The sequence below is a fragment of the Sarcophilus harrisii genome, chromosome 4 (assembly GCF_902635505.1).
Source record: "Sarcophilus harrisii chromosome 4, mSarHar1.11, whole genome shotgun sequence".
Lineage (NCBI taxonomy): Eukaryota > Metazoa > Chordata > Mammalia > Dasyuromorphia > Dasyuridae > Sarcophilus > Sarcophilus harrisii.
This window is the reverse complement of record NC_045429.1, coordinates 256,014,801-256,028,937: the sequence shown is the minus strand read 5'-3', so window position 1 is coordinate 256,028,937 and position 14,137 is coordinate 256,014,801. Positions and strand designations below refer to the sequence as shown.

The window sequence follows — 14,137 nt, the reverse complement described above, 5'->3', positions numbered from 1 at the left end:
ACTTTGACACTGTTTGTTCTAAGAATGATGCCTGATTGCATTGAACCTTGAGTGCTATTCAAGACCACTGAAAAGAGACCAATACAATAATTTCATAAGAGAGATGCCAAATGAATAAAGAATGCCTACTGAATAGTATCCAATGTGTATCTATGCATATTCTATGACATATGACATTCTATCACTATATTCATTTTGGACAAACACTGCACATGGACAATTAACTGGGTCCAGAATTAAATATAAGAATGAGAAGTGGTTGGAATGCATTTAGGTATTGAGATATCTGTTCTATTAAATGTTTATCTGTGTAAAATAAAAAGTATTTAATTTTTATAATTAAAATGGTGGCGGGAATGACTATTGTTGTTTTGTCTAAGACACTGTCGTTTTCAGCTGTCTGGAAAGTGATAGGATATAATAGATTCTCTGTTTTGTGTACAGGATCAGAAGTACTCTTTAAGGAAAAAAACAATGAATAATTGTACAAAATGGTGATTGGCACCAAAAATAACTGTTCCTTCTTACTGGACAAAAAGGGAAAGACTTTAATGTACTTTAACTATTTGTACTTTCTAAAAAGAAGATATTTAAGTAAATGAGAAATAATCTTTATTGGGCTGATTAGAAATAGTTTGATTTATGTAAGTAATCTTACAAACTTGAAATAACTAATACCTTGGAAAAATTTTCCAAAGATATTATAATAAAGATTTTTCTCTTCTTAAACCTACTTTCCACTATCTCTAACTTGTTTACTTGTTCAATTGTCACTAACTCAGCCTCTACTTTTGAAAATATCACTATTGATAATCATTTAATTTTAAGGAGTAGCATTTTTAAAAATTTTTGCATTTTTCCATTTTTTTTCCCTTTTTTCTGCTAAGGCAGTTGGGGTTAAGTGACTTAAGGGTCACACAGCCAGGAAGTGTTAAGTATCTAAGATCAGATTTGAGATTTGAACTCAGGTCTTCCTGATTTCAGGCCTGGTGCTCTATCTACTTCGCCACCTAGCTGCCCCCAAAATGACTTCTTAAATTTTTCATGCTTTACTTTATTCAGAGTAATTTTATAGAAAGATATAGAAAATTTTATAAAAAGCAAAACAAAAAGACACAGTTGCTATTACATGAATGTAAAGCTCTAGTTACTTTAATGGCTCATAATTCAAAGAAACACAATATATATGAATGGTCGAGAAAGATAGGTTACAATTGGTAGGAATTCCTCTTGCATATTAATTAAATTCCTGCGAATGTTTATTAAGAAATAGATTCATTTTGTAGTAAAATTAAGACTCCTATTAGTATCTACTTATCAAAAAACTCCATATGATATGGAGATATTAGAGATGTGAGGGAATAAGTTTGTTTGTTTGAAATATAGTGAGTGGAATCTTATCATTTTTATCCTTTTTTTAGAGGAAAACAAATTATTTCCAGAGGAGCTTTAACAAGAAAGAACAGTTCTTTCTTGTTTAAGTTTAGTCCTTTTTCAAGAGGGTGGAGAATTTCTGGTAAATGACCTTGTTGTTAACTTTTGAAACAAGTACTATATCTATTCAGTAGGCAGTGTGCAGTCCAATGGGAAATTCATCAGCTGTGGAGTCACTGGACCTCCTGGGTTGAAATCTCACCTCTCATTCTACCTCACTACCTAATATACCATGAAAAAGTCACATAATTTCCCTGAACCTCAGTTTCCTCATCTGTAAAAATGAAGGGGTTGATCCAGGTGGTTTCTGAGATCCTTCTACCTCTAAAGCTATGATTATCCTCGCCACTTTCACTGTGATCCTTACTTTTCAAATATTGTTTGCTCTGTCTGATTAAAGGAAATATTTGACCGAATAGTTCTTGCCATAAATTTCATGATTCTTGTGATGACCCTTAGACCTTTGGAGTTTCTTTACTGTTTCAATTTGTAAAGTAGTGGAGATTTCCAGTAAATCAGTTTTCAAAATATATCATGTCTTATTTCAGGAGAGAGGTTCATTTATCAGTTATCCCTGATTGAATGAATACCTATTTGAATAATTGATTTGCTATTGTTTCCAAAGATCAGTACACACATGTATCTCAGACTGAGAGTGAAGATCTTTCTAGTTTTTACCCTCCCTTGAATTATATGTGTCCTCTTGAACAAGTCACATTACTTCTGAATCTCAGTTGCTTCCTATGGGAAAAAAAGGGGGGGGGGGGAAGAATGATTTAAATAACTGAATGAATAAAAAAGCATTTATTTAGTGCTTACCTTGTAAAAAGCACTTTACTAAGTGCTGGGGATATGAATACAAAAGTAAGATAGTTCTTACTTTCTGAATGATCTTTATTTTAAAAAATAAAATGTTTCACTGATTTTCCTGCCCCCCATTTTTGACATTGCTATCATTTCCCCAGTGACTTTTCTTTAGTAGAGTCCTTCCTTGTAACAAAGATAGAAGATTATCTTTAAAGACCTTTACAATTCTAAAATTCTTTCAGTATGTTTATTAAAGTTATTTATTAAAGAGAACTTCCCAAGGATATTCTTAAAATGCAGACAATTAAAACAGTGAAGTGGTTAATAGAAAATTTGTCCTCCATATTTGTTCAAATCCTTATTTTAATAATTGCTTATGAACCACTTGTATTAATAAGAAGTGCTAAGACATAACGCTCCTCATCTTTTATTTCTGTTTGATGCTGTTAGGGAGGGACAATGAGATCAAGAACAGAAGTATCCTGAAGCCACTTAAGCCAAAGCTGCTGAAATTTATGTTACCATTAGGATTTTCCATCTCTCCATAGAAACTCCCATAAATAGCTTAAGTCTCTCCTTCTATCCCACTTTTCCTTCCCTCCCTTATGAATTCTTACTTCCCTTTTCCTTCCTTCCTCCTTTCTCTTCGCTTCTCTTATCAACATCATTACTCATTTATTAGGTATTTGCAATGTGTAAGGCACTATGCTAAGTTCTAAGAAAGCATAAACATAGCCCCTATACATGAGTGTGCACATATACATATGTGTGTGTGTGTGTGTGTGTGTGTGTATACATATATATATTAATATATATATTAAATGGGAGTTAGTTTCAGGGCATAGACAATAGCAGTGGAGGCAAGGAGGGAAGATAGAAAGGAGTTTAAAGAGCCCTGAGGATGGGATTTAAGCTGAATCCTGAAAGAATCTTGGAGGGAGAATATTTCAGGCATGGGGGACAGATAGTGAACCGGCACAGTTGGGAGAGAGGTTTTCTTCTCTTCCCTTTCCTATTCTTCCTCCTTTCCCTTTTCTTCTCTTTCCTCCCTTTCCTCTTCTGTCCCTTTCTCCTCCTTTCCCTGAACTTCCTTCCTTTTTATCTCTTTCCTCATCCCATTTCTTCCTCTCTCTTTTCTATTTTTCCCACTCTTTTTTCACTCTTCTTTCCTCTTTTTTTTCTTTCCCTCTCTTTCCTCTTCCTTCCCATTCTCTATCTTTTCATTCATACCCTCCTTTCCCCCTTTCCTATTTACCTTTTTCTTTTTCCATTGCCTTCTTCCCTTATTTCCCTTCTTTTAGCAACTTATATGACAACAATTAAGTCTGGCTAAATTTCCTCTTTCTTTCCTCTTGTCTTGAGTTACTGATGAGCACTGAAATAGCTCAGAGGTGGGTGGAAAGTTGAGCATAAGCTTCTGCAGATAACCACTTAGGGAGGCTCTAACCCTGAATAATTGGGCCAGTACTCTGTCTTTGTTCCAGTGTTTATTAATGAAGCTTGGCTTGAAGGCTTCTCTTCACTCTTGGGAAGTTGACTGTGAATGATTCTCTGCTTGTTTTTGTTTTGTCTAACTATTAGGAGTTGCTTAAAATAATTGGTTAAAATGAAGATCATAACTTCAGTGTTTCCTTTAAAAACAGATTACTACATCTGCCTTTATCCCTGACTAACTTGAAGTTGAAGGCTTTGTGGCTGTCTGACAACCAATCCCAACCTCTGCTTACGTTCCAGACAGACACAGACTACGAAACAGGCGAAAAGGTTTTAACTTGTGTTTTGCTTCCTCAACTGCCTTTTGAACCTAGTTGTCAAGGTAAGTATAATTTAAGCATCATTTCCACATTGTCATAGGACTAAGTAGGATATAAGAGCAGATTGAATTTCCTGCTTCCTCCTGGAGTATTTTTCCAATATCCGGATTTAGTGGAGTATATAATTTCAGGTGTTCTTGAATGAGTTCCACCTTCCCTGAAATAAATCCCTTATCTACTTTCTAATGCTTGAAATTCTTAAAATGGAGGACAGAGATGTTCATTCCAGTATTAGGAGTGAAATAAAAAAAAAAAAGATTCTCCTTAGGGGATATTATCTGGTGACAAATTAACTCTAGAGCAGGTTTTGAAAGGGGGGAACTTACAGATATCCATAAGAGGGCTTAGAGGGGACAAATACTTTTTTGAAAAAAATTATTATTTTATTAATTTTAAATAATAGCCTTTTATTTTTCAAAATACATAGAAAGATAGTTTTCAGCATTCACCCTTGTAAAACCCTGTGTTCCATATTTTTCTTCCCACTTCTCCTCAAAAGCAAGAAATCCAATCTAGGTTAAACATGTGCAGGAATAAATACTTTAAAGGGAAGTGGAACCTCCCTACTTTCTTTTTTAAAAATACTTTTGCATCAACATAATCATATCAACTCATTATAATGTTAGGTGATTTGCCAAGTTGTGGTACATGTCTGTAATCTCTGCTACTGGATGCTGAGGCTAGTGGATTGCTTGAGCTTGGTATCTCTGAATTGCAGAGGGCAAAGCCAATTAGCTCCAGCTCCAATATGGTAAGAGAATTGGTCCAGGTGAGGTCAAAGGTCATAGACCAGTAAATGTCTTTCATCTTGGTGAATAAAGAGATTTAATCTCAGACATCAGTAATAACAATTTAAGGGAAAGATATTAGATATAATACATATTTTGAAAGAAAGGCTTAATATCTGATATTCATATAGCTAGATCAGGACATATTGTCCTAAGATTTTGCTGAGTTAACAACTGGGGAGTGCCTAGAAAGGATTCTATATGTAGTTTTGTGAATATATGAAAAATTATGAATTATTTGCTGTTCTAGACTTGGAGTCAGTATGGTATAGTGGCTACAACACAGAGGAGTCAAAGACTTTGGTTTCAGTTTTTAACTCTGCTCTGTATTACCTTTATTACCTTTGGCAAGTCAGTTATCTCATGTAAAATGAAAACATCAGACTTGATGATTTCAAAGGTTTCTTCTCCCTCTTAAGCTCATGGTGCCAGGGGTCAGGATCTCATTTTCATCTATAATATTTCATCGTTATCTGCTCAAACATGTTAATTAACTCTTATTTTTCTTATTTGTAATATGGGGATCATAGTAGATAACTTGTAATGCCAAAGTATTATTGCGAGAAAACTTTAAAAAAAATTTAAAAATTTATGAAGGACTATATGAATATGATATTCTAAGACTGAGGGAAAATCCTTGCCTATTAAATTGCACTTATTTTCTAATGATAACTGAACAGTTGAGAAGGTGCTTTGTCCTCCTTTCAGGAGTTATTTGCCATTTCAGTTAATGATTTGAAACCTGTTTTCCTTTACACTGGTTGGTCTTTTGAGTTGAGCCCAATGAGGAATGTAATGAATGTGTGGAAGGCAGTGGCGGCCTGAGTTGACAAGCTTTTTGATTTAATGTGCTTTTTTTGTTATTCCTACAGAGAATTTGCCCCGCTGTGGGGCATTGGAAAACTTAGTCAGTGAAATGTCAGATGAAACGTGGAATGAACGGGCAGTCAACAGGGTCAGTGCAATCCGATTTTTAGAAGATGAAAGAGATGAAGAAGATAATGAAATGGTATGTTGTTCAAATGAACAGTATTTCTTAGTATGTGTAGAGGCTGAAAGCTGAGTGCTAAGAGGCTAATAAATAATTTCTCTTATTTAAAAACATCATCTTTCATTGTTGGGATTTGGCAATCATTTTTAGAGACTATCTCCAGTCCACTATGTTTTCATGATATATTTTGATTTTTCTATTCTCTCTCTCTCTTTCTCTCTCTCTTTCAAACAATTGAGGTTAAGTAACTTGCCCAGGGTCACACAGCCAGGATGTGTTAAGGGTCTGAGGCCAAATTTGAACTCAGGTCCTCATGACTTAAGAGTTGGTGCTCTATCCACTACACCAACTACCTACCCCTGATTTTTCTATTCTCAGTACTATGGTACTGGTTTGTGAAGTGGTACATAAGGCTAAGCATTCTATTAAAAAAGGATTTCAGGTTTTTATTTATCTTTAATTTTTTTTTTCTGCTTATTTCATCCTTCATAGGGGTTCCTTCTATTCTTTTCTTAGAACTTTTTAGGTTTTGATTCCCTCTACAATTTCCAACAAATTATGAGCCCTTTTTAAATATTCTTCCTATAACCTAGACTAATGGTTCTCAAATTTTTGTCCTCAGTAACTTTATAATATTAAAAAATATTGAGAATCTGTCCAAAGAATTTTTGTTTATGTGGGTTATATTTATAGATATTTGCCATATTAGAAATAAAACTAATTTTAAATTTGCAGGCCCTCTGGAAGGGTTTCAGAGACCCCCAGGATTCTTTGGACACACTTTGAGAACCACTGGCCTAGACCATTTTGAATGAGTGCAGTCTTATTCCATTAATTTTGCCTCCTGTTATGCCAACTGCCTCTCTCTTCTTTTTCTGACTAATTTACTTTGGCTGTAGTGTGGAGTATTCATAATTATGGTGGAATTGGCACCTTATTAACTACTCAGTGAAATGAACAAATTGCATTGAAAAGCTCCTGTTACCTATATTTGTGCTATCTCAATGAAATCACTATTTAAGAATTACTAGCAATTTGTAAAGTCTGCCCTCCTGCATGGATTGGGTTTGTTTTCATTGCTGCTTCATTGTTTTTTGTTCATTGAGGTTTGAAGAAACAGTGTTCAGAAGGAGGGGTGGGGTAGACAAAGGGAAAGGAATAAGTATTATTATAATTATACATAGTACCTACTGTGTGGTGGACGCTGTGTAAGTGCTTCACATATATCTCATTTGATCTTCTCAACAGCCCTGTGGTGTAGGTGCTGTTATTATTCCCTTTTTACAGTTGAGGAAACTGAGGTAGACAGTAATTAAATGGCATACCAAGGGTCACACAACTAGTGTCTGAATCTGGCTTTGAACTCAAGTGTTAATAATTTCAGGCTCCTTGCTGTCTCTTTAAGTACTTAGAGCCTCATAGATTTTACAGAGTTACAGGTTTTTAATTTTTATGGGTGCTCATGTTCTTTATTATAAAATGAGAAGCACAAATTCAGTAAGAAAATGTGTAATACTAGGGTTGTGGATGACAATTGAAATAACAACCAAAAGAAAATAATTTGTTAACTTGTTTTCTCTATTTTATAATTGTCTAGATTAGTAATTGCATTATTAATTTAATCTCCTTTTCCAAAAGCCTCTTTTCAGTGTAACTTAGACCTCACCTGGCTATTAAGAGGCTTTGCCACATAATGTATAAGGACTGCCTCAAAACTAAGAGGATCTGAGTTCAACTCACATTTCTGATGTACTGGCTGTGTGATTTGGGTCGCCAAATCATTAAACCTTTCCATGATATAGAGAGCTCTCCACAGTTGCAAAGAAAGTCCTGGCCAGCATTGATAGGAAGAGTATCCTTGTATAGGAATTCCTATCTAGTTATTTTTCCAGCTTCCAGGAAATGTCCTTTAAAGGTCATTGATGCAGTTATTATTTGAACTAAAAAGTATGCTAAAATATTGTTGTAAATACCCTTTTAGAAATAATCCATTTCTTCTACCCTCTTGCATAATTTTTAGTTTTATGATCTTATTTTTATAATCTTTATTGATAGGTGACACAGTAGAAAGAGTGCTGGGCCTGGAGTTGGGATGACTCATCTTCCTGATTTCAAATCTGGCTTCAGTCACTTAGTAGCTGTGTGACCCTGATCAAGACATTTTAACCCTCTTTGTCTCAGTTTCCTCTTCTGTAAAATGAGCCAGAGAAGAAATGGTAAACCATAATGGTTTCTTTGCCAAAAAACCCAACCAAAACCCAAATGGAGTCACAAACTATTAGACATGACTGAATGACTGAACAATGATATATGATTGTTATAGATATAGTACAGATAATTCCTTACTCTTAGTAATCTAGCATACTCTTAATTTGATTTTTTAATTGCAATTTACAGTATTAAAAAAAATTCCTTTCATCTTCCTCTGCCAAAAGCCTTAGAATGAGACACCAAACTCCATAAATAACCATAATTTCAAAATAGAAGTATCTTTTTTCCCTGAAGAATTCTTTTCTTATTCTAACTGCCATCCCCCTACTGCAGTCAATGATTTTACCGAGAAAACTTTTCTCTAGTTAAAAAAATTTATTCAGTGCATATATCTGAACACCCACTATATTAGATACTTTAGCCCATTTGGCTTTTCTTCTCTAGATACTTTTTAACATCTCTTTTGTTCTCTTAGCAACCTTTTCTTGACTGACAGGTCCCCATTCTTAATGTTGATTTTCCATTAATTGTCAGAAAATTGTTGATGATAAATACAGATAGTTGATGCTGAAGGGATTGGGGTTTTGTTTCAGTTCACTCCTTTTTTTTTTTTTTTTTACTTTTTTTTTCAGTTCACTCTTAAATGGTATTTTCTAAGATGATAAAAACTTATAGATATCTTTAGTTTTAATATCACCCAAATTTATCTCTGTCTTAGGAGCTACCCATTTTAACAAATGATTAAAAAGGAGGGGGAAGGGAATTAGCCTACATTTAGAAAAAAACATGGTAACCTATGCAGTGTCCATAGACTGATTTTCTCTGCAAAGAAGGCCAGGAGCTGCTCTTTTTTAAGGCCATACTTGGCCATCATAATTTCACAATGTTCAGCTTTGGTTGTTTTATCGTTTTTAAAAATTTTGTTCTTTCTTTTAAAAATATTTAAATACGAATGCCATAAAAATGCATTTTTAAGAAAATAAAGACAAAAACACTCCTTCTGCTGTTTGTTTTTTAGAGAACACTCCTAAGGCGAGCCACTCCACACCCAGGAGAATTAAAAAGTATGAAAAAGACAGTGGAGAACTTACGGAATGATATGAATGCTGCTAAAGGACTGGATTCGAACAAAAATGAGGTCAATAATACCTTTGACAGAGTGACCACTTCTGTGTAGAGCTTCACCTCCAAGTTCTTACCTCCTGTGTCTTCCCCTGCTGTTGAAATGGTCCTGTCTTCCAAGGAATCTCATCCAGCCCTTTGTCTTAACCAGATCCTGACCCATCATCTCCTTGTTTCGCCTATTGGAGGGTGCTGCTATCTTGAAGGAAGTGCCTTATACTAACTAGTTGTGGCACCAGTAATCTCCAGATAATATATTTTTAATGGATTTTTGGTCACTTTTAATGAGTAGAATACACTACTGTACAACTTCACTTGTCATTGTTGTCCTATGTTGGAAGAAGGAGAGATTTTGATCCTCTTCCCTACAGTGCTGGGATATTTTAGACCCAGGTATACTGGGTCCTACTGACAAGAGATATAGTTTTATGTGAAAAAAATACTTTTTTAAACATTTTTGGCAGCTCAGATGGTGTAAATTTTAAAATTTTGTATAGGCATTTCATAAAAAAACTATGTATTTCTTTTTTGCTGTTGTTTTATCTGGAAAACGGTACATATTTTACTATCTGTGGGGGGGGAAAGACAGTCCTGAAGTATTCATTTGTATTTGTACCACCCAGTTGTGCCTTAATGTGTGTCTTGTTGTATGTCAAACCAGTGCTGAAAAATGGTATCCCTAAGCAGTAAGATTACAGGAAGATGTGCTTTTTTAGCCATATATGTCTTAAATTAGTGGTCAACTTTTTTTTTTTTTTTTTTTTTTTTTTTTTTTAACCAACAACAGGGTAGGGAGCTAACAAAAGGGATTCCTGAATTGTACATGATAATATCTGTTTGATTACCTGAGAGATACATCTGCAGAACTAAGCTTCTTCTGTATGATTACTTACAATTTTTAAAACTTTACATGAAGAAAATGTCTTAATTGTTCTAATGCTGTGGGTTTGTTCCCTCTAGTGAGGTTTGTACCATTTGTGCAAAAAAGAATGCAACACAAAGCATGGTAGGAGACTGGTTCAGAGTACATTAGGAGAACAAGTAAATGTACCACCTGATGCTATTGAAAATGGCTTTAGAGGTTTTATATCCAGATATAAAACCATAATAAAGCAGAAACCTTATAAATATACAAGAGCACCACCAGCGTCATTATGAGTGCAATTTAATTTGAAAATCAAGTTTATTGGGAAGAGTTACAAAATGCTGTAGTTGTATTTTGGCACAGGCAGAGGTGCGGAAGGGTTGTGTGGTGTGTGTGTGTGTATGTGTGTCTGCGCGCGCGCGCATATGAGCGGGTAAGTGCATGCTCTATGTATTTTTATCTGTTAATTTCTATAAGAGCTATATAGGTAATGAGTATTTTGGCCCCAACAATTTGTAAAGTGGCTTAAACAAGAAGTTGTGATGTACATCACTCACCTTGATGAAATCATGCATAGCCTTTTGGAAGAATTGAAGAGTATGTTATTTTTGTGGGCGTGGGGGTTGGGGAGAGCAAAGAGCAAATAATATGGACTAAAATTAAGATGAAAATGAATGCTGCAAATTGCTAAAAGAGATCAACAGAATCAAGTCAATGAAGTCAACTCATCCTGGACAATGGTACCCAAGACTTTCATGAATAGATTAAAATGTGTTTTTTAGTGAGCTGCAGTTTTCTCACTGAATCTTTATTTGGTTTTGTTCAAATCAAAAGCCATTTTCACTAAAGTAGTTTTGTACTTTTGTACATGTAGTTTTGGCTTGGGCACCTTTGGGAGTTGAACTATTACTCTTAGGTGGTCAAATCAGCATCAATTAATGCTCATGTTCATTAGCACAGTCTCTGGGTGGTAAAGGACATGTGACTTCAGTTTTTTATTGGACTAACTGATCTTCATGAATTCTAATTCTGGAGTCTTTAGCAACTAATCAGATGAAATAATTTTCTTACTATAAATTTCCTTATTTAATCTGCTCTTATAAAATTCTTTAAAAAACCAACTAAGTATTTGTTGAATTTCATATACTCTGCCAAAGAGTTTACAGGCCCTTTCTGTACCTCCCTCTTGGAAATGGTTTGGAATGTCTGCAGTTTTGTGCATCATGTCATCCCCTAGTTGTTAACACTTTTGGTTAGATGCAAGTGGACAGCTTGTTTTTTGGCTCATATGATTTTAAATCTGCAAGAATGTTGTCATGAATATGTTGTTTTTCATCAGCTGATCAATTTATTTAAAAAGAAAAATAATTTTTATTCCAAAGGTATTTTGTTTGTTTTGTTTTTTAATAAAAAAACCTCTCTACTCTTTACTATTCACTGAGTCATGGCTACAGTAGAATGGAACAAGGATAAGATCCTTCGGTTCTGTTTATATTTAAAATTTTCAGACATTTTATGCTGTACTGTTTTTATCTCTGTCCTGCTGGGAGGAGAAAGGCCTGATCTACAAAGGTAAAAATTTAGTTGATCAGTGACTGTAACTTTTTACAGTGTGAGGAGTTGAAAACCTTTGGAACAATTAAAAAAAAAAACTTAAAATGTATGCAGGAGTCAGCCAGGCAAAATTATAAGGAAATACTCCTCCTAAGATGACATATAGTAGATAGTGAATCTTAAGAATGTAAGGCAAAATTGAGAGCTGGTGACTTCTTTTACTCTCTTTGACTATAGTGTGAAAAATTCTTGACCTCTAGTTAGTTCAGACTGTATGTAGCAGTTTCAGTGGCATCATTCTGTCTCTTAAGCATTTCCTACAGGAAGAGGAAGATCAATAATATGTGGCTTAAAATACTTCCTTGTTTTGTGTAGGTGAAAGGTGTGAGCAGTCAGAAAAGAGGTTGGATTGCACTGTCTATTCACCCCCCCCTTATCTTTATATCACATTTACATGGAAGGAAATGGTATTCTCATCCCAACCAAACAAACCAACTAAGGAAGTATAACTACACACATTAGAGAGGGTATTCTTAACTTATTTGAGGTGGGTTTTACATCCTCTTGGCATTTCAATAAAACCTGTAGATCACTTCTCAGAGTGATCTTAATGCAAAAATTAAAATATTTAGAATTACTAAAACAACAACAATAACAACAAATGAAATTACATTGAATTATATCTATCAAAATGTTTTCCTTTAAAGTTCATACAACATAGGGTAAGAATCCATGCATTGTATGGGAGAGTAAATAAATTGTTAGTTGAAATGTGGCCAGGAAAGAGAATTAGAAGTTGATATGTTTGCTCTTGACACATAATAGTTTAATTGTTTTCATACTAGAAAATTCAGAGGCATGGACTACATAACTCTAATATTTTCTAATATTCTAATATTCACTTTGTTAGCTCCACTCTGTCAGGAAGCTTGTTAACTATCTTGAAGGTAAAATATTCCACGTGGAAGTTTGCTCACTAAACCAGTGCAGTGATCTTTCTACCATCTCTTGTGAAATCTACCACATTTATAGAAAGAAGGCAAACAAATAATGAAAGAGATAGAAGCTAGAGGGGAAAAAATCTGGAATTGACAGGAAATTCTTTGAAAGCAGATTTCAGCCTTGTTCCAGAGACTGATACCCTTGCAATGGGAAAAGTTAGTGACTAATATGGGAGTGGTTGTGCAACACATTCAGAATGAGGGATTGTGTACTGTGCAGCTGCTCATTAACAGAAAGAAAGAGTGTCTATAGTCTCTGGAAATTAAGAGGTGATTACCATGAGGAAGTGAAAATCTCCATTCAACCATGGATATTGTCCAACTTTTATAAGAGACATTCTCAATGTAGTCAAATTGGCAAGTTGGGTTCTTATCTTTCTTTCTCTTTTTTCTTTCTCTTTCATTCTCTTTCTCTTCCTTCCTTCCTTCCCTCCCTTTCTTTCTTTCTTTCAACTGAAAGAAGCAAGAGATCTCCATGCTAGAAAAGAAATGGCCTGCATTAGACATAAAAATGAATAATCAAACACTAAACAACTTAACTTTATCCTAGGATGTTTACTTATTTTGGAAAGCATCTGGTCAATTTAGAACTGATCTGCCCAAGCAGATCAACATGCTCTTGGTCTCCTCCCTCTGTTTCCTAAATATTATACACTCAAGGAATGCAAATTATAAAATAACCTAGCCAAAACAAAAACAGGAAGTGATAAAATGTGCTCTTACACATTCTAAAGCTAAGGATAGAAGCTGAACCTGTGATTTCAATATTATTAAAGAACTTTCAGATGAGGGAAAAAAGCTCATTGCAAATTAGCATCTCCACAATTTCTAGTCATAGAAAGTTGCCTAGAACACTCAGCAGATGAGTGACTTGCCCAGGATCATATCGGTAGAATGTGTCAAGTGGAATTTGATACTTCATGAGTTCCAGTTAGTCAATAAACATTTAAGTGCCTACTATTTCTCTAGACTCTGTGCTAAGCACTGGAGGTGCAAAAAAAAAAAAAAAAAGAAGGCAAAAAATAAGTCTTCTGACCTTATATCTCACAAGATTAAGGGGAAAGACAATACAGAAAGAAGCTGAGAAGGGAGTGGGGTTTCGGGGAAGAAGAAAGAAGATGCTTAGTCCAGAGACAAGATAACTGCAATCAGGACAGAACTGAATTCTCTGATCTGGGCACCCTTCTTAAAATAGGGAATTCTAGGAGGAGCTTTCCAATGCTTACTTTCTCCAGAGGAAGAAAGGGGCCTTTGGGGCAAAAGGTACTGAGGAGGGTGTGAGTTATCAGAATTGATATCTTGCAGAATGAATAGATTGCAGAACTTCACAATTCCCAAACTAACTTGTTATGGACTATGCAATGTACTACATGATCTGTGCTCTTGAGCTCATAATTGGCATTTGCTATAAATAAAAGTGATATTTGATGGAATCAGAATTTGCTGGAGAGGAGTACTAATAATAAGCTAGTATTTACATACCGGTTTAAGGTTTGCAAAGTGCTTTACAATATTATTGTATCAACAATCCTAAGGACAGGTACAATTAT

The 14,137-nt window shown here is 34.7% G+C and overlaps 1 protein-coding gene across 1 annotated transcript in view; it reads left to right on the top strand.

Annotated features, from left to right (window-relative positions):
• LRRC1 (leucine rich repeat containing 1) overlaps positions 1 to 13,567 on the top strand; it is a 167,210-nt gene extending 153,643 nt beyond the window's left edge. Inside the window, exons 12-14 of the mRNA XM_003769157.4 lie at positions 3,885 to 4,057; positions 5,716 to 5,852; positions 9,064 to 13,567. Coding sequence (XP_003769205.1) covers positions 3,885 to 4,057; positions 5,716 to 5,852; positions 9,064 to 9,222 — 469 coding nt within the window. The 3' untranslated portion in view covers positions 9,223 to 13,567. The remainder of the gene's footprint in view (positions 1 to 3,884; positions 4,058 to 5,715; positions 5,853 to 9,063) is intronic.
• The last annotated feature ends 570 nt before the right edge of the window (positions 13,568 to 14,137 follow it).